Raw genomic sequence first — 25,619 nt, 5'->3', positions numbered from 1 at the left:
CCGTTGGTCCTGCAATATCTACGTGGAACACATCACAGGCCACCGCCAGTACTCCGACCCCACCAGACGAACCACCACCAGACCGGACCCAGAGGAGACTGCTTGAACCGTCCCCCCCTCTGCACCAGATGGACCTTCACTTTTGAGAGGATTCTTCAACAACGGATGACCCCGCTCCACCCAAAGAGGACTCCTGTGATGAGCCTCTATATGGACTGAGACACTTCCTTCAAACCACTTCCTCCACCATTGCAGAACATTGTAATGGGTATCTCCTTTCTCTCTCAGCGTCGTGAACCCCCTCCCTCCCCTTCCCCCTTCCCCCCAGCCACTGCCCCCAGGCTTAGTTGGCTAACATTGTATCTTCTGTAACCTAGTTGCATTCCCCTCCTCACCCCCATCCCTCTATTGTTAGTCCCTCGCTTGGGCAATCTGTATTTCCCTACTGGCTTTGTCATCTTTCTTGGATTCCCAATCCTAAACATTTACTAAAAAAAGTCATTCTGTCATTTTTGCCAAGGTGCAAGGGATCAGCTTAAAGAAGATCAATAGAGAGGGCTCTGGGTAATACCTAGGTCACACCTGATGGCTGGAGCACTTTTCTGCAAAGCAGGAAATGCAGGTTCCAACTTTCTCAGTGTAAGAAGGGCTTAGTAGCGGGACCTCCCATGACCTGGGCAACAGCTAACATGCCATTATTTGGGGAGTTTTTTATGATCTGTGTTTGAAAGCTGTAAGAGGACTATCCTCTGTAGAAATCCTCTTACACAGAGTTCAAAGGTCTTAAATGGTGGGAGATGAGGTAACAGGCTGTCAAGGAACCTGGAATGCTTGTTGGATGTTGTAGATGGTGTTTGGGAGGCACTTTTTTTTGCAAAGGATACAGTTTTTTATTGGATAATAATTTTTCCCAAAACTCTCCATTTTTTTATTGGGAAATGAAGGAACACATGGTAATTTCCATTTGTAGTAATAGCTGAAGTGCTGAATGATATCATAACTCAGCTGCGCCCGCTCTCTGACCAGTAAGAGAGAGAGCTTCTGTTAAATTTCAGAAAGAGATCCCACTCCGTGGCATAGTGGATGGTGGCTGAACTGTACAGCTCCAAGTGATACACACATAGTAACAGGTTGGCATGTGTGGCATGTTTAGAACAACTCTCTCTAGATATAGTGAGGATATGCTAAATTAAGACAGGACGCTCTACTGAGTGAGCAATACAGACAAAGATCCTGGTGCTTTGTTTGGAGGTTTCAGTCTAACTAGTCCTTTCTTATCCTTTTTTTTCCAATGACATGGAGATAATTCTGTTTTCACTCAGAAGAGTAAGTTATTGCCAGATGAGAGGTTTTAAAAACTGTATCTGCATCTTCAAGAGAAACCTTTGATTTTTATTATTATCAGTTACTCAGAGATTAATAGACTTATAGACAGATAGTGCTGGATGGGATCTCAGGAGGTCATTTAGTCCACCCTCCTGCTGCAAGCAGTATCAGTCCTGTCTAAACCATCCTAGACAAATGTTTTTTTATCCTGCTTTAAAAAATTGACAACAATGGATATTCCATAACCTCTCTAGATAAGGTTTTTCAGTAGGGGTATAACTGCCAGTGTTTGTGACCAGAGGGCAGTGGGAACAGGGCTGAGCTGCTGTAGGAGCAGCAATGGCTGGGATAGTGATGGTAGGCAGCTGCTATTCTTCCATCCCTTCTAAATGGGCACCTGGGGTTGGTATCCTGGTTACTTACCTCTTATTACTCTGTGGTGCTCCAGTGCTTAACCACATGCATAGCAAGAAGGTTCTGCCTAATACCTAGCCTAAGCCTCCTTTGTCGCAATTTAAGCCCAATATTTCTTGTCCTATCTCTGTGGATGCAGAAAACAGTTGACACTATCTTGTTTATGACAATCTTTTTGTATTTGAAGACTTATCAAACTCGCCCCTGAGCCTTCTCTTCTCCAGACTAAGTAATCTCGGTTCTTCCAGTCTTGCTTCCTAAACATTGTTTTCCACACCTCTAATAATTTTTGTTGTTCCTTACTGGATTCTTCCAAAGTTGTTTCTTTCATGAAGTCTATTGCTCAAAACTAGGCCCCAATACTTGAGATGAGGTCTCACTAGGGCTCAAGACAGCAGAAGAACCATGTCCTTTGATTTATAGTTTCATAGTTTCTATAGGGTCAGAAGGGACCTGAGCAGATCATCTAGTCCGACCCCCTGCCATGGCAGGAAAGAGTACTGGGGTCAAACGACCCCAGCAAGGTGGACATCTAACCTCCTCTTAAAAACCCCCAGGGTAGGAGCCTGCACCACTGCTCTTCACATCCATTCCTCACTGCTGATTGGCTGTGAGAACTGTCTTTCATATGGCCCCACCCCTCACCATCAATCAGCAACTAGGGGCAGGGCTGCATGATGAACAGCTTTCACAGCCAATCAGCGGTGAAGGGCAGGGCTACCAGGGATTCTCAAACAATCAGGGGTGTGGGGGGCCTACTGTGTTCTGCCCATAAAAATGGCTGCTAGCGCCATGATTTGCATGTGAAATTGGCCAGCAGCCACCTGTATGACTACCAAGTGTTTTGATGCAGCACTGTAGCCTAAGCCATTGCTGCCTCTTCAGTATTTGTGAATTTGATTGCTCCACTTTAAGAAGTGCTTCTGAATCTTACTATATGTGTTAGAGACCAGACCATTTTACCAGTTTGTCAAGCTCATTTTGAATCCTAATCCTAACTTCCAAAGTGTCTGCTACTGCACCCAGCTTGCTGTCATTTGCAAGTTTTCTAAGTGAGCACACAACTGTATCCTTCAAGCTGTTAATGAAGATGTTGAATTGTAGTGGTCACAGGGCAAAGTGCTGGGGGATTCCATTTGATACCTCCCCCATCTAGACTCTGATGACTACTCTTTGAGCAATGAGCCCACCTTACAGTAGTTTCATCTAGACTGTATTTCTTTAGCTTGCTTGTGAGATTGTCATGGGAGATAGTATCAAAGTCTTCCCAAAACCGAGATAGACTACGTCCACCACTCTGTCACAACCACAAAGCCTGTCACCTTGTCAGAGAAGTAATAATAATTGGGATAACATTATGAATGTGAATAATGAAAGCATTGACTTTGTCTAATTTACCATAGCATGAGTGTCTGATTAGATTGCACAGAAATTAGAAAAATGGCACAAGCGGTAAACAGACTTCCAGCTAGTTAGGGCTAGAAACTTGCTGAAAACATTTTGCCATTTCCACAGTTCCTTAGAGTGCAGTCATCCTGCAGGGGGAAGCAAGGACCGCTCTAGCAAAACTACCAAGGTTTGCTAGGCACTTTCATATTAAGCAGTAAGCCAGGAAATAGCAACATTCAGCTGGTTCTGTGGGTGAACCCATGAGAACGCTGGTGCTGCCAGGCAGCTTGAGCTCAGCTTCCACAGCATCCTGGGAGAGGATACAGTCATTTGGTCCAAACTCCAGAGCACCCATGCTTCATTTTAAAGGGACACTGTCAACTCCCCTTTGGGTCAAAGATTAGATTTTATAAGAAAAAGAAAAGTTGTTATAATCCTAAAGGCTTCAGTGAGTTTATATACTTCTAATGAAAGCAGGGATTTGGGTTTTTTTTTTTAAACAACTACACATCCCCCTGCAGGGACTAAAACCATGAGAACCTGTCAGTGAAATAATGGACTAGAGACAAAAAGTGACACTTGATTCAATGATGTCCTTGCCCTAGCTGAGCAAAATAAAATGGCAAATTAAAAGCAGAGAATGGCAAAACAATGGGTTTTTTTAATAACGAAACTGTTGTTAGTAACATGGGTAAGGAAATGTGTTTGCTTACATGTTCTAAGTTGGCAGCATCCCTTTAAATAAGGACATATATTTGTTGAGAGGACAAAACTATCTTGAAAGCTATGTACATCTAGGCAGTGCAACACCTACAACTACTCTGGATTCAAGTGCTATTAATTAAATCTTCATGGAATGGCTTCTAAAATCTCTTTGTTATAAAAAACAGTATTCTAAATAATGCCACTTGTGAATTGTTCTATCCTAGCAGTGCATTGTGAACATTTGTACAACAAAAAAGTGGTGCTTTAAATAGTGACTTATAAAACAAACGACTATGGTGTTCTTTATACAACATGCAACAATGTAATTAACGGGAGACACAACTGGAGAGCTGGTTGCAGAGACTCCTAATGCAGCTCTGACAGGCTTTTGGGCAAGTCCCTCACACGGGGACAGCCTCCACAGACTGTACAGCCCTGGACCTGTTCCCAAGATATCTGCATTTCCAATATGCTGTTCTTCCAATAATACAATATTAAATACACCCAGTCTGTAAATATTTTAACAATCTTGGCAGCAACAATATTTACTTTTGCAAAACAACCAAAACATAATTGCAGAGAAGTAGATGTATTCATCAAACAGTCTGTGACAAGGTCTTTGGTGGAAGCCAAACGGTAAAGTGAAGGCCCTTTCTTCTGGGGAGCCCTATGAATTATATTGCACAGTGATGCCTAGAAGAAGTGCTGGTGACTTCTGACTGCAGCCAACATTGTTGCAACAGAGCATCCGCTTTTGATGAACTCAGAAGAACAAGCTCCTCTAGGCTTGTGGATTCACAGCTGTTCTCTGAATGGTTTTGCTCTGAGCCAAGTGATTGGTGATAAAACAGTAAATTCGGAAGAGGAGAGAAGAAGCACAAATAAGGGAGAAGGGAGTGAAGAAGGGAAAAGAGGTGGGATGGCAGAGCAAGCATAGTTACCACAAGTAGGTATTCAAACAAAAATCTAGCCACAGATAAGGACCCACTCAGACCCATACCAATTTTTGAGGTATACCTGGGAGAGTCAAGGGGCCATTTATTGCTATGAGCTTTCTGTGGCTTCTCCCTGGAGATTCCTTGTGGTTTTTACACTTGGGTTTCTTGTGTTGCAGAGGAAGGCCTAAGGGACCCCACCCCACACCCCATGAAACTTCGTTTTGTTCACTTTTAAATTCAACATCTATATTGTTCCCTGTACAATAAACACTTCAGATTTGTAACATAGGAACTGGAGTTCTATATTGCCCTCAGCATCATCGTCCTTTGACATCGGTGTTAGTAATCAAAGCAGTTGGACTACAGGGAGCAGGACCCCTAGCACTTGAGCAGCATGGAGGTCACAGACTCTGGTTTGGTTAAAATCTAACACATATCTGTTAGGCATGGACCACTCCCCAGCTCTCACTCTCTAGCTGTGACTGTGTGTGATGCACTCACACAAGTTTCATCGCACAAATCCAGTGGCACAGTCCACCACCCTTGACAGGACAGCTGTGTCTTGACTGTGGTGACTTGCCTTCCAAGCCATTTTAAATCAGTTACTATTTGGAACAGAGACAATAAGCTGAGTGAAGTGGATTTCATTGTACAATGAAGTAGTGTGCTGGGGCACAGTGCACAGGCTTTGCTGCCTGTAGGATTTCCAACCTAAGCTGTTTTGGGGGGGTTTTTTTCCTACTTCATTAAGATGTGCCTTGTGGTATTCCCTAAAGGAGATGAGAAAGATGTAGGTGGCAATGACTCTGCCTTGGGCCCTGCTCTAGATGGTATCATGCGTGTCTCAATGAGTTTTCCTCACCACACTATATCTCACAAGCTCCTCCAGTTCTCGTATGATTGGCTGCTAAAACTGGAAAAACCTGAAAGCTCAAAAAAAAGGTTGGTTTAGAAAAATATCGTTTGTAAAAAGTGTCAATAAAGTCTGCAAGGATGTTTAATTGTAAAAAAAGAAAAGATAAGAGTTGTTGTGCTGACAATTCTCAGTGACTGAAAACTGGTACAAGTTATTTACTGGAAAACCCCCTCCAGTTTCCCCTGACTAGTTGGCACATTAGCCCTTGGGGCCAAGTCTCAGGTCTTTGCATGCTCTTGCTTAATAGAGGACTTGGGGTGGTTGCTTTGGACATATAGAGTTCTATCTCACATCCTTTCTCCATTGTCATCTCCTTTCACCACTGCTGTAAGTGAAGGTCCATGGTGGTATTTAAATTGAGATCAGTAACATCTAAGAAATCTATATTGAAGATGCTTGGGCCAGCAGTAGTGAGAGAACCAAAGGCAGTAGTTGAGCTTGGTGGGGTGAGATCCAGCCATTCCATTGTTTCCCAAGGAGATTCAGTGAAGCTCATTTGTAAACCGGATCCTTCAGTAGAAGTAGGTGACAATTGGGTCTCCATGGGTGAGAGGGGAGTCTGTAAAATCTCCTGGGATGTCAACAGTTCATCTGCGGCTTTGCTGGAAAAACCTTCTATCATCCCTTCAAAGTGCGACTCCTCACCACCCATTTTCAGGAGGGTGATATCACTGACTCTTCCCAGGGGACTGTGGGAATTGAGTAAGACTTCGAGGTGTGTGTCACTGCTACCCGGACAGTGGTCAAATGAGAGCTGGGATGAGGACACTTGTTCAAAGGCAGCTGATGACTTTGGGAGTGAAGTGCTGGTATTTCCTGAAGACATTGTGATCTGAGGTACTTTCTGAAGACAAGAGCGATCTTCTTTGGCATTGGCTGGCATTTCTGTTGGCAAAATAAAACAGGTCTGTTAGAAATGGGGTACTACAGGGCCTGCACAACTTCTCAAACAGGCCAAGCTCTCCACATCCTCCAATCCACTTTCTCACAACTTCTGACTCCTCTCTAAACCCTTGCCACTTGCTCCTGTCTGCTCAGGATCTTGCCAACTTCTCCGGTACAACAACTGTCACCTCCCCTTCCCTGCCTGCTCCCACCATACCTGTATACTACTTCCCTGCTTTGCACTTAGTCTCTGGCTGCCCCTTTCCCAATTCCTCAAACACAAATTACCCAATTTCTTTTGTAAGGTCCCTCATGGCTTAGCCTTGATCATCTTATCTGTAACTAAGTTTCTGAACCTTCAAGCCCACTCAACCAACGATGTTAGCCTGTCCATTAGTAGTACTTCCCAGGAGAGGATTGGGCCCCAGCACATGCTGCATGAGTAATGGCCATGGGCTGTGGTCTGGAAAGGTAAGAATATGATCTGTCATCTCAAGGAGGAATGGGGATTGGTAATAACCACAGAACCCCCCCCAAGGTGATGGGTAACAGGAGTGGGCTTGGGTAATGTTCAAAGGCAAAGCTCCATAGGGTGATTCCCTGCAGGGCTTCTCATCAGCGCTGTTCAACTTTATTTTTTTGTAATAGGATAGGAAACTTCAAGAATGAGCTTCACACGGTCATTCCCAGGATAAAGCAAGTACAAAATGGCCTTGAACTGGGAAGCTCCCATGGAATAAATAGAATGCTGTACTTGTCCCTATGCAATTAAGCCCATTTAGTAGGGACTCTCCCACTGAACCATGTATGAAAGCAGGGCTTACCTCCACTTTCAATGAGCACATCCAGGAGCTCATCCATCTGCTGACTTCGAGTCATCTGCTACAGCAAAAGACCACAAGAATTGAGCTGGTAAAAGGTGAGTTCTTTAGGCTATGACCCAGAGAATGAAATGGAGTTGTAATAACTTTAGAGGTTAAGATTGAGACCACCGTGCAGAGAAAGGCAAGGCAGAGGAACTACCTAAAGGGCCTGTGACTGAAGGTGGTGCTGCAGATCTTGGAACTATGTGGCTCTTCATCTCCTAACACTACATTATCTAGAAAGCAGAGCTGGTGTGAAACTCATGAAGGGCCTTTGGCAGAGGCTAAGGAGTGGGTTTTTTCCTCTCCTTCCTTTATGTAAGTGATCTTCATTTAATGGAATCGCGTATGGATGAGGGCTCTGGGCAACTAGCTTTGCTGCTCCCTGCAACATCACCTCACCTACCCCCCTCACTGCAGAGAGCTTAGAGCTCACATAATCACTTGAGAGCCACATTTCAGAGGTATCTAAATTGGTACTTAATCTGCAATGAAGGTTTTAGAGTCTGAGGAACAAGTCAGGATGAACACAGCCTTGTCAACGCTCCCATTTTCTACCTGTACTGACTTGCCTATGTCTTTTCCTGCTGCTTAGAGGAACCTCATGTATAAAACTGACTTTTCATGCCCTTTCCTTTTATTTAATGGAAAAATGACCCCATGTTCCCTCCAACGAACTTGTACCCATGTTTCAGTCTACCTATCATCCCCTTGGTATAAGTCTCGGTCCAATTTCTAGTCCATCTCCCTAAAGCTATTATCACAATTGGAACTAAGAGTTACCCCTCTTGGAAGCCTTACACGAGATGGAAGGAATTAAATTAATCATAGAAGCTGAGATACCTTTTCCCCAAAAGCTGAGTTCCTTCCAGAACAAGGCTGAGGCAAATGGGCAGGAGGCAGAAAAAGGCAATTTTGTATTTGCTTGCAGGATAAATATAAATGCCAAAATTTCCCAAAGGGATTAATGATGTTGGGTATTCATCTTGAGGCACCTAAAAGGGGCCTGATTTTCACCCATAAGTAAGTACCCATGCTTTAGACCAGGGGCGGGCAATTATTTTGGGTGGAGGACTGCTTACGAAGTTTTGGGGAGATGTCAAGGGCCACATAGGTAGCTCTGCCCTTTAACAGTTGCCCTGCTCCCCAGTTACCATGTTGGGACCAGAAGTCCTGCCCCCAACCCCTGACCTTTGCCACCAGAAGTACTTTCCCTTGCCCTGGAAGTACTCCTTTTGGGAGAAAGGGTGCTGCAGTTTTGAAACTGGAAAAAAATCCAAATCATGTACAAAAAAATAAAACATTGACTATAACTTATTTTAATTTTATTTTAAAATATTTTTGAACTGATTTATGTCTTTATGAAGTGTATCTAGAGGTGACTGCATAATATGTCAAAATACAGATCTACTGTATGTTGTTTGTGGGCGGTCAAGGGATGTATGTGGTGGGCTGTGGTTGGGGAGTGGGTGTGTGGGTATGGTAGGGTTTGGGTATGGTGGGTGTGATAGGAAGAAAAAGAGAGATGGGGCTGGGTTGCTGGCTGCATTGCATGTAGCTGTTGCATACTGCTTGAAAGCCTCACACGTGCAGCCTGGCAGACTCCATGCCCCTATGGCCACCTACCACCACTACTCTCCTCTGCCCCCCCCCCCCGCCCGCTGCTTCCTGCTCTGGCTCCAGCCCAGCCTGGCAAGCACCATAGGACTCCTGGATGTTGGGTAGTTTGCAGAGGTTTTCTCCTGTCCCTTCATCCAATCTTATCTTACTTTCCACTTGGATGGGGGGAGGCAGGGAATAGCTCCAAGGATGTGTGGTCAGAAGCTGCAGAAGCTTCTGGTTGGGGGCTGGGGGTGTGAGAGTGGTGGGGGGCTGGGGATGGGGAGGAGCTGGATGCTCAGCCACTGGGTCTTGCTACAGGCTCCTCCTGGGTCCTACTGCTGCTGGCTGCCTGTCATCTTTGACAGGAAGCCAGGGGCAGATAAAAATTACTTTTTAAAAATTTTTAGGGGCCTCACAGGCTGAATAGAATGGCCTGACAGGCTGGTTCTGGCCCGTGGGCCATATTCTATCTGCCCCTATTTTAGACTCATACCATTTGAAGTACCTCAGTTTGGATAACCAAGCACTGAAGCATCCCCTATCACTGGTAGTCTCTGATGTACTTGGCCATGGTGCTGGTCTCCAGGTTGTCAGTCTAGCATCTTTCATCAACACAGTGTTAATTTAACATATAGAACACAGGGTGGGGTGGCACTTTAAAGACTAATTCAGAAAGGCATAAGCTTTTGTAGGTGACAGCTTACTTCATAAGATGCCATGAATGGGCTTGCAGAGAGCAGGAATACTAAATAGAAAGGAATAAAGTCATTTAAATACAAAGGATAGGGGAAGGAGAGGAAAGGTTAGGGGGATGGGGCACTGCTAAGAGAAGTGAAGGTGCCTTTCTGAACATTTGACAAAGTGGGCTGTAGCCTATGAAAGATTATACCCCTCAGCAAATTAGTCTGTAAGGTGCCACCCTGCCCTGCCTTTTTCCTGACTGCAGACTAATACAGCTAACTACCTTTCTGAGAATCAAGCAGGATGTTTTTCTGTCATATTGAAACTGTATTAACAACTAAAACTTAATTTAAATCTATTCCTCAAACAAATATGGAAACAGGCTAGTTTTACTTAGAGGACATGCAACATGCTGTAACTTCCACAGCTACTAGTTGCATGAAACTCAATAAAAATAAAACAAGTTCAAAATGGTATGACCTCTTCCTATAGGAAATAAAAACCATGCAGTTACCTGCTTTATTGCATCCTCATAGGATGGAGGCTGCTTTACCTCCGAGAGGCCTGGACTTGACTTACAAAAACTTGGGGATGGAATAGAAAACTTTTGACCTGCCTGTGTAGCCTGCATAGGGAAAATATAGGGAAATTTTATCAATCCACAGGCAATAGGTTACCCTTTTCTCTGTGTTTCTATCTACTCTTATTTGAAGCCCACTTCTCTTCTCATTCCAGAGTAAATCCAGTGTAATCTAGAAGAGTCAATGGTGTTATGCCAATGCCAATTAAAGTAAGCTGTACTAGGCTAGTGGGCAGGACAGATGGTCTGTATAGACTAGCTTTGAGTTTCCCTAGCTACAGAGAAACCAATGAGATCTGTCCATGCATACAGTTCTCCATGCATTTTAATATAAAATAATCCTGAGCAGTTTGGCTATCAGCATGCTACTAACTGTATGTGTCGCTATAACAGAGAAAAAGGAAAAGCAAAAATATTGGGCAAGATAATATCATGATGAAATCAGTCAAATATTGACAGTGATGCTCCCAAAGCTGCCCAGTAACTCATGCATGAAAGGCCTCCACCTCTAACATGCACATGTTCTGAAGCCCCCTACTGACCCTGTCTGGATCTCATGCTAATTAATGCAAAGTTTGTTTTTTTGATATCCAACCCTTTCAGTTTCTGACTTGATTACCTGGATGACAGGCTATATTCCTGTTAAGAGATGTGGTACCCCCATTCCTCAGCGCTACTGACCCTTGTCTAAAAGTCTGTGATGGTACCAGTGGTCAGACTGATAGACTTTCTTCTTAGAGCCCTTCTTTAAAAAGGTTAGGCATTTTGAAGAACAGTTATGACAGTTCAGCCCCCACAGTTTGAAACCGGTTACACTTCTGTCCTTGTACAATGAAGACTATGGAAATCTGGTTCTGCTTTACTTAATAATTGTGCTTTTGAATCACAATTATTCACCTTGAGCTGATGAGAAGGATTTTGCAAGGGCCCCAGGTAACTGAAACCCAAAAACAAATACCTCTCTCTGATCCTGCTTCCTCTTTTATAGAATCAGAACCTTGTCCCCCTTAACTCCAAAGTGTTCAATTGCTTCAGCAGTATTTATGCTTAGGAAGGCTCAAAGACTGTCAAGACTCTTGCAACTGAAAGATGAGTTTCTTGGCAGCAGTCTTGAAGGAACCTTCCTATAATATCTACTTATTTTATCCCAGGTTCCTGTGATAAGACAATTGTGTGGCATTCAGCGGCTTGTGATGTACTGGAGGCTAGATAAGATTATAATGGTCCCTTAAAGACCTAAAATTAAGAAACTGTGAAGGAGATCAGCTCTTTCCATACCTAAGCCCTGCATTTGATCAACCCCCCGCCCCACCTTGCCCACATAACAAATTCCTTTCCTTTTCCTTCTCCTTTCCATCCAGACTCCCTGTTGGTATACACCAGACTCTGCTGACTGGTGCTATCTTCTATGTTCCCACTGAAGCTATCAAAGGGAACAAAGCCTTATTATTATTGTTGTTGTTGTTACTACTACTGCTACTACTACTACACCACCATTATTTTGATTCTGTGATCTAGACAAGAAGCCTGGTGGTTCTGGTTCTGTTAGAGCTATCTGGGAATGTTGATTTGATGTGCAGGTGATGGTTGCACAACCCAGATGCTAGGGTTTTCACTGACCCATTGACATACTGATTGGAAACTCTGTGGAATAGTTATGATCAATGCCATAGGGTGCAGAGGTCATTTGGAACAACCCTGATGCTCCCTTCATAGTTTCAGGATGCCAAGCTGAGCCAGGCAGAAATTCACACCCTCTGACAAGGGCATTTATGGAATGGAATTGTATGCCTAAATGACAGTTTTCCACGTGTAAACAGTTTTTTTGACACTTACACCCAGTTTGTGATTTTATTACACTGCAAAGTGGATGCATAATCATACTTAGATATATTGCACAGGGTCACTAGGCTATAAGGTGGCCAGGCAGGTACATGTATGTCTGAGCATTTCTGAGAAGGAGGGTCCTTTCATGTTTCAATTCTAATATCTGAACAGTTAGAGCCTTTGCCCAGGAAAAGGGAAAAGGAGACCTGGTTTTAGGGACATTTGGCTGACAGGGGGTTTAACACTATCTTCTTGGCTTCTCAGTGTAGTTCTGTAACCCTTGTGTATCACATGGCCTCTTACTTAGCCCTCCTTTTGAAGCTGGAGCCCTGGGCAACCAATTTTGTGATTTGCATGCATACACTGGAGGCCAGATCTATTCCACCTATTAGGCATGTAAGGACCTTGCTACACGGTAAATGTAGGTGGTTTCTGGAGCTCTTAACTCCTGTATTGCTACAAGTTAACACCTCTAAAGGCATGTATATGCATTGCCCTACATTGCCATGGCAATGTGTTATGTTGTTGTATGGCGCATTACAATGATGTAGCAATCATGTGGGTCTACATGTGATTGGCAGCTGTGTTACCATAGTGGTGCACTCCTCCATTTTAGTGTGCCACTACAGCGATGTAGTGGCAAAATCTAAATGTGCACTGCACATATGGTGCAATATGGGTGGTTACCGCACCATGCTTTAGTACCTCCAAAAGGAAGTACTAAAGTACTGCAGCAAAGCATAGACGCAGCATAAGTGGCTTAAAGCACTCATTATTTGGCTTAAAGTTATGGCACTCCAGGGCAGGATTATCTCCGCTGTACCTAAATTTGTTCCTGTTCCATTAAGGTTTGACCACTCCCTACAGCTATTCTGCCAAATTTGAAGTGTTCAAGCATCCAAGAATACAGTGTCCCCTCCTGAGGCAGGGCAAGTGGGGAAGCGAGGGTGCGGTGGGGCTGGGCACAGTTCCTTGCCCTCAAGGGACTTTGGGCAGAACAAGTGCTGCAGCCCCAGAGTGCTCAGTGGCCTCAGTGCCACCCACCACCACCCACACTGGCTCAGTGCTCCCACCAGCAGTGGTTCATAGGGAGCAAGCTCCAGAGGAAAAAAGGACTGGGTCCCTTGGAGCTCAGGAGGTGTCTGACTGGCTGGCAGCTCAACCCCTTTCCAAGGCTGCCAGCCAGCTGGGTGTTGCCTGAGTTCCAAAGGTTATTCAATAATCTGAACTCTGAACCTTTTCAGAGCTCAGGCGGCACCTGGCCAGCCAGCAGTCCAGGCAGGACAGTGTAGGTGGGAAGCTGCCAGCTGGCCAGGTGCCACCTAAGCTCTGAGGGGCCCAATCCTGGTGCAGCCTGAGCTCCAAGGGGCTTGATTCTTTTCAGAGCTCAGATGGTGGCAGGGGTGGTGTGCAGGAGAGAGGGGGAGAGGGAAGTGGGAGGGGGGGAGACCTCCAGAGAAAAAAGGGACCAGGCCTCTCAGAGCTCAAGCAACAAGTTGGTTTGGGTGGCAGCAGGAGGCACCATGGCTGCAGGGCTCTCCAGGGCTGTGGCACTCACTCTGCCAGGCGGGAGCAATGAGCTGGTTCTGCCTCTAGATCAGGGCGGGCAATTATTTCAGGTGGAGGGCTGCTTACTGAGTTTTGACAAGCCATCACAGGTCACATGACAGGCAGTCACTGGCAGATAAATACTAATTTTCTAAATTTTTTCTGGGCTCTGTGGGTTGAATAGAATGGCCTGGTGGGCCGCATCTGGCCTGCAGGCCACATTTTGCCTGCCCCTGCTCCAAGTCTTAGTCCTGCCCCTGCTCACTAAGCCTCTAGTGGCAAGTCAAAGCTGTGCAGGTGAAGGACAGACAGGTGCTCCACTAAGCCAAACACCACAAAGCTGATTAACAGTTGTTTGGCTTACAGCATGAGGTGTAACAAGGCCATAAGTGGACTTCATCAAGGATTAGCTTTGGGTTAGAGGAGGGTTCGGCAGAGACACTGTGGGTCAACCTATAAGGGGGGCGTGGCAAAAGGGACCTTACAGTGGGTGTCTACTACTGACCACCCAACCAGGGGGAAAAGCTGGACCGGGACTTCTCTGGTCAGCTTATGGAGGCGGTTAGGTCAAGGGATGTCATTGTCATGGGTGACCTAAATGACCCAGACATTTGCTGGGAGAAGCAGACAGCCAGGTCTGACCGCTCGTGTAGGTTCGTGGCTGTATTACAGGACCTTCACCTTATCCAGGAGGTGCACAGCCCCAGTAGGGATAATGCCTTGCTGGACCTGGTCCTGGCCACTGGGGATGACCTGGTGAGGGGACAGCAGGTCCTTGACCACCTGCGCAATAGCAATCATCACCTGCTGGAATTCACTATCCAGCACAGGGTGTCAAGGGCTTATAGCAAAACTAGAGCCCTTGACTTCAGAAGGGTCAACTTCAATGATCTTAGGAGACTAGTTGGGGAGGCACTGAGGGCCCAGAGGGTAGGGTAGATGGGAGTCCATGAGGGATGGTCATACCTTAAGGGGGCGATCCTCCAGGCCCAAAGGGTAACAGGCCCTGGGAGAAGCAAGCGGGGTAAGAGTGCTCAGAAACCCCCTTGGCTCAGCAAAGGCATTCAGCAATACCTGAGGACTAAAAGGGTGACGTACAACCAGTGGAAAGGAGGGGCTATCACCAAGGAGGAGTACTCCTCCTTGGCCCGTGAGTGTAGGAGGGCTATTAGGAAGGCCAAGGCAGAGATGGAATTCAGGCTAGCGTCCAGGATTAAGGACAACAAAAAGTCCTTTTTCAAGTACATTGGGAGCAAAAAGAGGGCACCAGGCAATGTAGGGCCCCTGCAGAACTCAAACAGTAACCTCGTGGCTATGCCACATGAGAAAGCCGATATTTTTAACAGTTTCTTTGCCTCTGTTGTCTTGAACAGGGACCGGGGACATCCCTCCTACCAGAAGTAGGGACAATCCCAGGGATAGCTCTGTCAGGCCTTGGGTCAGTGCAGATATAGTTAGGGATCTTCTGGAAGGGCTAGACATTTTTAAATTTGCAGGTCCAGATGCCCTCCACCCAAGGGCATTGAGGGAGCTGGCAGGGGTCATCATGGAGCCCTTGGCCTGGTTGTATGAGCATTCATGGTCATCTGGCTAGGTGCCGGGGGATTGGAAACTGGCTAATGTTGTCCCCATTTTTAAGAAAGGGAGGAAGGAGGACCCAAGTAACTATAGGCCTGTAAGCCTCACCTCGGTCCTTGGGAAGATCTTGGAGAGAATCATCAAGGAGCACACCTGTGGGGGGCCAGCAGGGGAGATCAGGCTCAGGGGCAATCAGCATGGGTTCATCAAAGCCAGGTCCTGCCTGACCAACCTGATTGCCTCTTATGACTAGGTAACTAAATCCTTGGATAATGGTGTTGCCACGGACATAGTCTTTCTAGACTTTAAGAAGGCCTTTGACATTGTCTCTCACCCCATTCTCATCAGTAAATTAGGCAACTGTGGCATTGATGCCTACACAGTTGGATGGGTAAAAAACTGGCTGATGGGGTGCACCCAGAGAGTAGTGGTGGATGGGTCATACTCAACCTGGTGAGATGTGAGCAGTGGGGTCCCCCCAGGGCTCAGTCCTCAGGCCTGCACTGTTTAACATCTTCATCAGTGAGTTGGACAAAGGGGTTGAAAGCACATTGTCCAAGTCTGCTGATGACACTAAGATGTGGGGCGAGGTGGGCACACTTGAAGGGAGAGAGAAGCTGCAACTAGATTTAGACAGACTACAAAAGTGGGCAGACAAGAATAGGATGGGGTTCAACGTAGACAAATGCAGGGTGCTGCACCTTGGGAGAAGGAATCCACAGCATACATACAGGCTGGGGAGTTCCCCTCTTGAAAGCACAGAGGCAGAAAGGGATCTTGGAGTCATTATTGACTCCAAGATGAACATGAGCCGGCAATGCCAGACTGCAGCCAGCAAGGGCAGCCGCACCTTGTTGTCCATCCAAAGATGCATCTCAAGCCGGTCCAGAGAGGTGATACTCCCCCTCTATGCAACTTTGGTTAGGCTGCAGTTGTAGTACTGTATCCAGTACTGGGCGCTGCACTTTAAAAAGGATGTGGCCAGCCTTGAGAGAGTTCAGAGGAGGGCCACCCATTTGGTGAGAGGGCAGCAGGACAGGTCCTATGAGGAGAGACTGAACCTGTTCAGCCTTGGCAAGAGGAGGCTGAGGGGGGACCTGGTGGCTGCCTACAAACTCATCAGGGGAGATCAACAGCAAATAGGTAGAGCCCTTTTCTCCCCAGCACCACCTGGGGTGATAAGGAACAATAGTAATAAGCTGATGGAGAATAGGTTTAGGGTAGAGATCAGGAGGCAATATTTTACATTTAGGGTGGCCAGAATCTGGAACCAACTTCCCAGGGAAGTGGTCCTTGCCCCTACCTTGGGCAAATTCAAGAGGAGGTTGGATGATCACCTGTCTGGGGTCTTGTGAACCCAGCATTCATTCCTGCTTGTGGCAGGGGGTCAGGCTAGATGATCTGTTCAGGTCCCTCATGACCCTAGCTACTATGAAACTATGACTTAGTCACCTAATTGCAACTTTGTTCCACCCTGTTCACATCCTGAAAATCCATTAATGCAGCTACTTTTATAAGACTATCATCTGACCCATAAGACCAAGTTACAAAAAAGTCACTCAGGGTCCCATCACACAGAAACTTGAGCAGGGTGGAATAGAACTGCAATCAGACACCTAAGTCCACTTACACACCTAATAGGGAGAACAGAATCTGGCTATGGGTGTATCTGGCCAGTGCATAGCCTACTCAGCATGCTCAGTATATGGGTGTGCTTATGTATTTACACTGCACAAGTAATATTGGGTAACAGAATCACTAGCTATGCAATAGGAGCACTTATGCAACTAGAAAATTGCTATGGCACACAAAGGATAATAGAAATCTGCCTGCCAGTCATCTGGAAATCTAGGAAGAGGGAAGGTCAGAGAAACATAGCTTCAAACCTGTTCTAAGCAAGGTGGGGCTAGAACCTGAATCTCTTGCTTCCTTGTAAAGTGTCTTAACCACACTGCTGCAGGGCTAAAATATAATGGGTACTCCGACTGTTCCCCTACTCTTAATCTAGTATGGACCTTACCATGAGTGTATTGCATAATCATCGGGAGGGTAATGTACATGCATTTTGTAACCCTTGTGACAGAAACAGTCATACCAAAGCCTGAACTCAGCCTCATCCCAAGGTCAGAGAAATCTGCTAAGACAACCATGAATACAAATACCCTTTCTACAGAGATGAGATTGGTTGTTAGGGCATCCTACACTTACCGGAGCTGTGCGGAGGCAACTGCTGGCTTGTGGGGAGACACTGCGACCTTCGCCCTGAGAGCCAGGGGAAACTGAGAGAAGGGAATGGCTATTTGGTGATGGTGGCAGGCTGATATGCTTTGGGCTCTTTGCAGCCGCAAGTGGAGAGTGCTGGGGAGAGCACTGTGGGCTGAGGAATGTGGAGGATGTGATGGCACTCTGGCCTGCTGGCTCCATGCAACGACTATTTACAATGTGAGGCAGCTGCGGCACCCCACAGTCACTTAATTTATTTGAATGACTGGCTTGGTCAATCAAGGCAGTTTGTTTTGATGCAAATGGACAACTAGCTACTGCATTTTCTTGCTTGATGGGAGCTGCAAAGAAATGCTGTGGTGGGGAATGCTTCTCCTCAAGGCCACTGGTTCTTTTCCGTTTCTGGAGTTGCATCCGCAGCTCTTCCACCTGCCTCTGTTCTTGTTGTAGCTTCCATGTAAGTTCATTAATGACTTTCTGCTTTTCTACCAGCATTTTGTCTTTTTCCGTATCAAGCCCTTCTAGCTCCAGCTGGATGCTCCCTCCATTCATGCTGCTCATGAGGCTTTCCTCAGTACTGCCATGCACAGGGGACGGTTGAAGACCAAACTGTGGAGAAGACATCGGTCCATCGTTGAATGTGTCTGGCAAAGAGCCACTAACGGAGAGGTCAGAAGATGCTGGGGAGATTGGTGGGGTAGAGCTGGTGCTCCCGAAGTGATAGAAGCCATTGGATAACATGCTGGCTGATGACTGTGACTGGTAGCTTGACAGGGTGTTTGCTGGGGTGACTGGAAAGGTGACAGTTGTTATTTCACTGAAGTTTGGCACTGTGTTGCCACTGCTTTCCTGAAAGGGTCTCAGACGCTCCATTAGTGCTGTTTTCGTGCCAGATACAGGGAGACCTCTTATTCTGAGCTGCTGCCTCAGTTCTGACACCTAGAAAAAGAGCCAGCTACTCAGTTACATTCACTTTGACATATGTTCTCATCACCATGGGGAAATAACTTGGTAGTTTTCCTGTTTTCTACTTTATGGGCCTTCCATGCTCATTGCTCAGAGCCTCTATACACAGCCCAGCTGTCCACCCTAACAGCCATATCTTGTCCTAGCAGAAATAATGGATTCCCTTCCTCAGTAACCAGGGGTACTGTATGTGGAGAAACACTGAGCCATGAACAAGTAACTTGGGCAGCAATGCTCTAGAAGAGTTATGCTCATAGTATTCATGCAACGCAAATGTGGTCTGATGCCTATCTCCAGCAGCTGGCCCAGCTCTTGATTCTGGTGAGTGTGCTACTACCGCTTATGAGCTAACAGGCTAGTGAAAATCCTGTTTCAATTTACTTGCTCAAATGGCACTTTTAATATGTTTAACTGCCTGTGCAGGCACTTATGCAGAGTTTGTGATCCTACCCTCATGCAGCATACTGGCCTTAATCATGTCTGAGTTTAATGTAACAAGGTCTAAAAGGAATGTAAAATGATAGAATCACAGAAAAGTAGGACTGGAAGACACCTCCACAGGTCATTTATTTCTAGTCCACCCACCTGCTCAAGGTGGGATCATCCCTGTCTAAAAACCATCCTAGACAAGTGTTTGACCCATTCTTAAAAACTTCAGAAACTACCCTCACGCTCAACTACCAGGCATAATACCCAAAACTGCAAAAACCTTTTAACTTGCCACAGGAAAAGCAGGGGGGACGGGAGAATGGTAAATGTGTGAGTTGTGAATTCCATTATGCCAATGTGGGCCTTTGTTCTGTGCAGTGACTATGCTGTAAAACAGATTTATGAGTCATTTAGACATCTGAGCCACAGAATCTAGGGTCTGCTTACACTTCTGCACTGCTATGAGTGTAGCTTGTGTCATATACTAGAAATAGCATTAAGTTAGCTGGCTTAGATAATGCTAGCAATGTAGACAGAACAATGCAGGCAACAACAGCCACTCAAGAATCTGGGGAAGTATTTGAATGCTTAGCTGCCTTATTGAGCTTGGTGCTAACTCAGCTACATTACTAACAGGTTTTAAGATCACTAGTTTAAAGGCAATTAGGGGGCAATAGCATGATTTTTATTATTACTTTGTTACTGCTTTCATGATTCAAAGCAGAGGACTCTGTGAACCATACCAGCCCCTGTAATTTCATACTCTCTTCGCTTGCTCTGACGTCCATGTTTTCAGTTCTATCATTGATATGCTACCCTAGGATGCTCAAGAGACTTCACAAGGCAAGTATTTTTGTGAGTGATATCATTATTGAAACAACTGAAGAGCTACAAGGGATCTAGACAAGCTTTCAGGTACCATATACCTTTCCTCCGGTCTCTGAACGTGCAGACAGATACAGGTTTCCCATGTTTTATGTGGCAGATGCGTTCCCAGGGAACGGAACATAAATTGTATTCACATAAAGCAAACCCAGTTTACAATTAAACAGATAGGGATGCGTTCCCATGGTGGTGAGGGAGGGAGGGAGTGAGGCTGGGGCTAGGGAAGGGACAGGGAGAGGGGCACGGTGCAGACCAGTGGCTGCAAGCAGGCGGTGTCTGTTGCTCCTGGGTCTGCAGCAGGGGCAGCACCGGGCTCTTCGCGGTGCTCCAGGTGGGTGGCAGCCCCACTCACCCCACTTCTCCCCATTCACCCCACTGCTCCGCTTCTCCCCACTCACTGCAGCCCCTGCAGCCCTGGGAGCGGCTGACACCAGCAGCCTGCAGCTGCTGGGCTGCACTGTGCCCCGAACCCCCGATGCAGTGCAGCTCCAAGCAGGTAGCATCCACCGCTCCCAGGCCTGCAGCGGGATGAGAGTAGGCTGGGGCCAGTAGCCGCTGCAGGCTGGGGCTGGTAACAGCACCAGGCTCTTCCCAGTACTCAGCAGCGGTGCTGGGAGGGCAGGTTGCAGAGTGGCTATGGCAAATTTTGTGGTGGCAGCAGCTCCCCTCCCACTGCTGTGGCCGACTCTGAGTGCCAGGAAGAGCCTGGTGCCACTGCCAGCCCCAGCCTGCTTTTGTCCCACTGCAGGCTGCCGCCTGCCGCCTGCCCCTGCTGCAGCCCTGGGAGTGGTGGGTGCCTCCTGCTTACAGCAAATGGTCTATGCCATGCTGGGGGGCTCGGGGCACAGTGCCCCAGGGGAAGCAGAGGCCTCGGGGGTTTGGGGCACAGCACAGCCCAGCTGCTGCAAGCCACTGGCATTAGCCACAAGCCGCTGGCATTGGCCACTCCCAGAGCAGCTGTAGCAGAGGTTGCGGTGTGGGGCCCTGGCCCCACGGCCTTTTCCCCTCCCCTCCACTCATGGCCCTTTCCTCTCCCCTCACAAACTCACAGACTTACCTGCTTGGGGTGTGGGGAGCCGATCGCATAACAGCGAATTTACCTCACATATAATGAATTTCAGGTATGAAAAGGGTCATCGCATAAGAGTGAATTTGGACAAATCCTCATAAATCGAGGGAAACCTGTATAACACTTGAACAGTTTCAAAAGTGTCATCTGGTTCACAATTTATTAGAAACTGGTTTACAATTGTCCCTGGTTAGAGGTGCCAAGGGTTTTAAGTAAAATGGTCAGGTTTTTGGGTTTGCAGTGCTGCCAAAATACCACCGGGGTGGTAGAGTACCCGGACCAGAATGCCTTCTGGGAATCAGTGCCTTGAGTTTCCCTGGGATCCTCCTAGATGGGGAGGAAGACTCAGATTGGCTGGGCACCAAGAAAGAACAATATATCATGACCTACAACTGTAATTTCTGCTCTCCTCATAAAAATTGAATTAAAAATACTGACTGAGTTCAAGAAAGACCATCATTATACTTTACCAATGTCTAAGTGGTACGACCCTGAAGTAAGTGAGGGGAGGCAGCTTGGGTCCCATGACAGGAAATGAATCCCACTCAGTGGGATCTCAGGCTCATTTGGAGTGGAAATGAGAGTGCTCCTGGTTGCCAGGTGCTCTTGGGGCTGAGTGCCCCCCCTGTTTTCAGGTCCCAGTGAGCAGTATGCTCTGGGGCTCCCACAAGATGTTCTCAGATTTTCCACCCCTGCCCTGGAAAGCCATGTTGTCAATGCCACCTTCCTGCTAAGGACGTTGTGCTCTAGTGTCCCAGACTCATTTGGGGTAGGCAGTGGGTGTAGAGGGGCTTCCAGGTGTTTGGAGTCCTGAGGGGTGTCCTGCTTATGTGGGCCTGGCTGCCCCAGAATCCCCCCAGGATCTCCATGGCAGGGTTTGAAAAGCCATGAAGATCATGGAGTGGGGTCTTCCTTAAGCACCAGGCCCGCTGGGAACCATGAGCAGGGGCTGCTCAATCCCCCCATTACCTGGCAACATCTCCATTTCCACCAGCCCCATCTCCCAAATGACCCTAGGACATTGCTGCCTAGTGTCTGTAGAAGGACAGTGAAACTGAAATGGAGGCTTTCCACTTCCCCCCCACCCCCCGGCTGTGGTCTATGTAGGTAAGAGATGATTGAACAGTAGAGTCCTGGCTGCATTCGAGAGTAGCTCATTACCCTGAATAGTTTTGGTAGAGGGTGTGGGGATCAGGTGGGTGGGGGGGGGCTTGAGAAGTGAGGTTTGGGATCCCTGAAGGACTGACCAGACGCTATACTCCGTGTTTGCACGTAACTTTGAACCAGCTCTTGGAGGACTGGCTCAGAAAAGTACTTGATTTGCCCAGTATTCTTTGATACAGTCCAGGCATTTTAAACTGGTCTTAAGTGGCATGTATGTCTAGACTCTTGTGTTTAAAATGTCTTTAGAATGTACTAAACATTACATCTGTCCACACCCCAGGAAAAAGGCAGACAAAGCAGAGCTAAACAGGAGATAGAACCGTACAAAACTCCATTTGTAAATAACAGTAGGCTGTAACACATACTATCAGGTAAAGAGACAAGAGTAATGTAGTAGAAAGGATAACCCAATAAGTGGAAGAGCAAGACAGATTCCAGAGAGCTGTTACCACCTATAGAGTTTCAAGAGATTCTCTGGGATTAGGTAGATTATAACGGACCATTATGTTAATGTCTGTGTTAATTACCTGGTGCTTAGTGTCTTAAATGCTAATGTATTTTTGTTCTCAGGGTTGTCTCTTAAGATGTTTTGTAAATTTGAGCAGGAGAACTGAGAGACCAGAAAGAGAGTGATGTTTTTCTGTAGAAAACGTTCTCCCACCTGTGTTCTAGTATCTCTGTCCTTTATCTTTATTCCATGATCGCTCTTTCTGGTGCATATTTTTGTCTGGTGTTGCCCACATAGTTTCCATGCTGGCATTTGGTGCACTGGATGAGGTATAGCACGTTCTGGGATAGACATATGCAGCATCTGTGAATTCGGTTGTTTCCAGTGTGGAGGGTGTTGATCACTGTGGCAGTAGAGATGACCTGACAGGTTTTGCACCTATTGTTAAGGCAGGATTGGGTCCTATGGAAAGCCTGTTGATCATAGGAGTTCACTTCTGATGATGAGTTGGTCAAAGTTAGGGGGCTGTTTGAAAGCCTAGTACCACTGGATGCTTCTCCTTAATTGCCCTTAAAGTTGTGGCATAAGAACATAAGAAGTGCCACACTGGGTCAGATTAATGGTCCATCTAGCACAGTATCCTGTGTTTGACAGTGGCAGGAGTGGATGCTTTAGAGGGAGAGCACTGAACAGGGTACAGCTAGAGTGATCTGCTGTTCATTACTCTCCCTGGCATCCATCACCACTGGCAATCCCTTGCAGTTGAGGATGATTATCTTCTGCAGTTGTTTTATCCATGGATTTGAAGGTGGATTACAGGTCAATCTGGGATTGACAGGTCCTACTGCAACTCACACAAGTGTTTCCATGGGAACTGGGTGGCTCTGGATTCTTGGTTCAGCGTGCAACAGTGAAACAGTGCGTTTCTGCTGCTCCTGCTATTCTATCTCCTGTTGTCATCATGAGGTTTCAAAGTCCTAAGATCTTTGCAGCAGACTCTTCTTCCATTTGGGGCGATCCTGCACAATACTCTCTCATGAGTTGATGTTGCTTTTTTTTCAAATTGGCCTTGAAAACATCCTTGAAGCACTTTCTCTGCCTTCCTCTTCAGCATATTCCTTGACTCAGCTAGGAGAATAAAACTTGCTTCATAAATCTGGAGTCAGATATCTGGATGATGTGACCAGTTCGGTGAAATTGATGTTGGACTAGACAACCTTCTTGTAACTGCTACCTTCATGCCAGTTTATGACTAGGAGCTTCCAGGCCTCAAAATCCTACTCCTGTCATCACTAACTGGTTGCCGAAGAGCTTGAAATATATGCTAAATCTGTTTTCACGGAAGATGCTTGTGTGTGAGTTCCTTTATCATGGAGAAACTGCTACACATCAGCTTCCACATGGCACCTTGATCCAATGGCAAAGAGGCCAAGATAACTGGAGGTCTTGTTCCACTGCAGCCTTCATCTGCCTTCACAGCTCTTGAGAGTCTAACATCCTCTTCCACCTGCTCTGCTGCTGAAGACTTGTAAAGCCATGGCTGAGGGCTGGACAGGCTTTTTATAGTAGAGACCTGTACTTGCCATGTTATAGTGCTGTTGGAAGATATATGTGGCTTTCCAGGAAGGAGAGTATTGCCATCTGCTGCCCCAACCTTATCTTGGTGGTGATACCACTGCTTGGTTTGTGACTGCTTATTTGTCAGCATTACCCTTGCTTATTTCACAGATAACCTTCCCTGAAGGTCACTCCAGTATCTGCCACCTGTGGACATGCTGGGTAGTAGCACAGCATCCACCATCATTGATTTAAAGGTGTCAGAAGAAATATCTCTAACTGTTCTATTTAATAGATAACATATTTACTTGATAAATCCCCTCCCCCACCATCAGCATACTGGGAAAAAAGCTCCTTAACTCATAATTGCATGTAAGAAAAACTTATGAAATACTGTGATGCAAAAAGCAGTATGTGCTCAATAATGGAAACCAACTATGACACTGAATAAATTCAGTTAATATTGACATGGCTATAAAACATATTGTCCATATTGGACAAACATGTTGATAAGAACTTACTACAAATATGAGTTGGTACAACCTACTTAAATAATGTATATATTAGTCTATCTTTTTTTTTTAAATAATTTTTTCATGTTCCAAGCCAAATCAGCCAAATCAAGTAGTCTATCACAAAAATAAGTTGGTACAACCTACCTGAATAACATAGATACTAGTACCCATTGAGTGCAGGTCCTCTCAGCACTGACTCTTTTAAAAAAGTCACGATGAGTTACTACACTGAATACATTTCAACTTCCTCTTCACTCCCACAGCTGAGCTGCACCTTCTTCCCCATTTCTAATGATTCCTGTTTCGTTACCAGCTTTAAATGCCTGGCAAACATTGCCAAATGGGGCTCAAAACTATTCACCCAGAATCCCTATGTCACTCCTCTCTCAGCCTGTTGCATATGATTAGTGTGGGCCTACTTTCCATGAAGTGGAGTCGGATCAGGTTGGCCTGTGCCTCATCTGTGTGTAAATTTTGGAGGATCCCAGGACTCATGACAAGAACACCCAGTTCCAGTGCTGAGTGTGGTGTTAATTAGTGCAAGGATCCTTTGTGGAGGGTATCTGGAGTACACTTATGTACTGAGTGAGGAATGCTTAGCTGTAGAGTCACCATGACTTGAAATGCTGTTGACTCTGCAGGGGCCCAGCCAAATGATCACTAGGGTAAATTTAGACCCTTTTTGTTCTGGTTTAATATCATGCACAAAGACACATGGCACAGGATCTTCTAACTTTCCCCTAGCAGGGAAGAGGTCGATGACAGTGAGGAAGAGGAAGAGATAAATGGTACTGAAGACGGCAACACCGACAGCGGTAGCAGGTCCTCCAGTGGGAGCTAGAGCGACAGTCACATGGATGACAGGTGAACTGAGTATGTGACCCTACAAGCAGGGTGGGGATGAAGGGAAAGGGTTGCCTGGTTTAAGAGACCAGAATTTGTTTGTGGGTGTAGTGCACGGTGTGGTTATTGTAATGGGTCTGGGTGGCCAGCGGGCCTTTGAATGGGTGCATGGGTGCAGTTTCTATAATGGGCTAAGGTTCTCTTTGTGGAGTGATACTTGGTGTGTAGATATATATAACCTTGTGTGTGTGTGTGTGTGTGTGCATAT

The 25,619-nt window shown here is 46.2% G+C and overlaps 1 protein-coding gene across 10 annotated transcripts in view; it reads right to left on the bottom strand.

Moving 5' to 3' along the window:
* Positions 1-3,768: 3,768 nt before the first annotated feature.
* The window catches only part of MYOCD (myocardin), a 95,610-nt gene continuing 73,759 nt past the window's right edge, over positions 3,769-25,619 (bottom strand). For 3 of the 10 annotated variants that reach the window (XM_019536514.1, XM_019536516.1, XM_019536520.1), the window contains 4 exons: positions 17,461-18,414; positions 10,234-10,344; positions 7,398-7,455; positions 3,769-6,573 (listed from right to left, as the gene is read on the bottom strand). In XM_019536514.1, the coding sequence (XP_019392059.1) occupies positions 6,005-6,573; positions 7,398-7,455; positions 10,234-10,344; positions 17,461-18,414 (1,692 nt within the window). In that variant the 3' untranslated portion in view covers positions 3,769-6,004. The remainder of the gene's footprint in view (positions 6,574-7,397; positions 7,456-10,233; positions 10,345-17,460; positions 18,415-25,619) is intronic. The other 7 variants (XM_019536517.1, XM_019536519.1, XM_019536515.1 and 4 more) reach the window with 6 other exon arrangements.

This window comes from Crocodylus porosus, unplaced genomic scaffold (assembly GCF_001723895.1).
Source record: "Crocodylus porosus isolate Cpor-Errol unplaced genomic scaffold, CroPor_comp1, whole genome shotgun sequence".
Classification (NCBI taxonomy): domain Eukaryota; kingdom Metazoa; phylum Chordata; order Crocodylia; family Crocodylidae; genus Crocodylus; species Crocodylus porosus.
The sequence above is the reverse complement of the archived record's forward strand: the minus strand, read 5'-3'. Positions and strand labels throughout refer to the sequence as shown.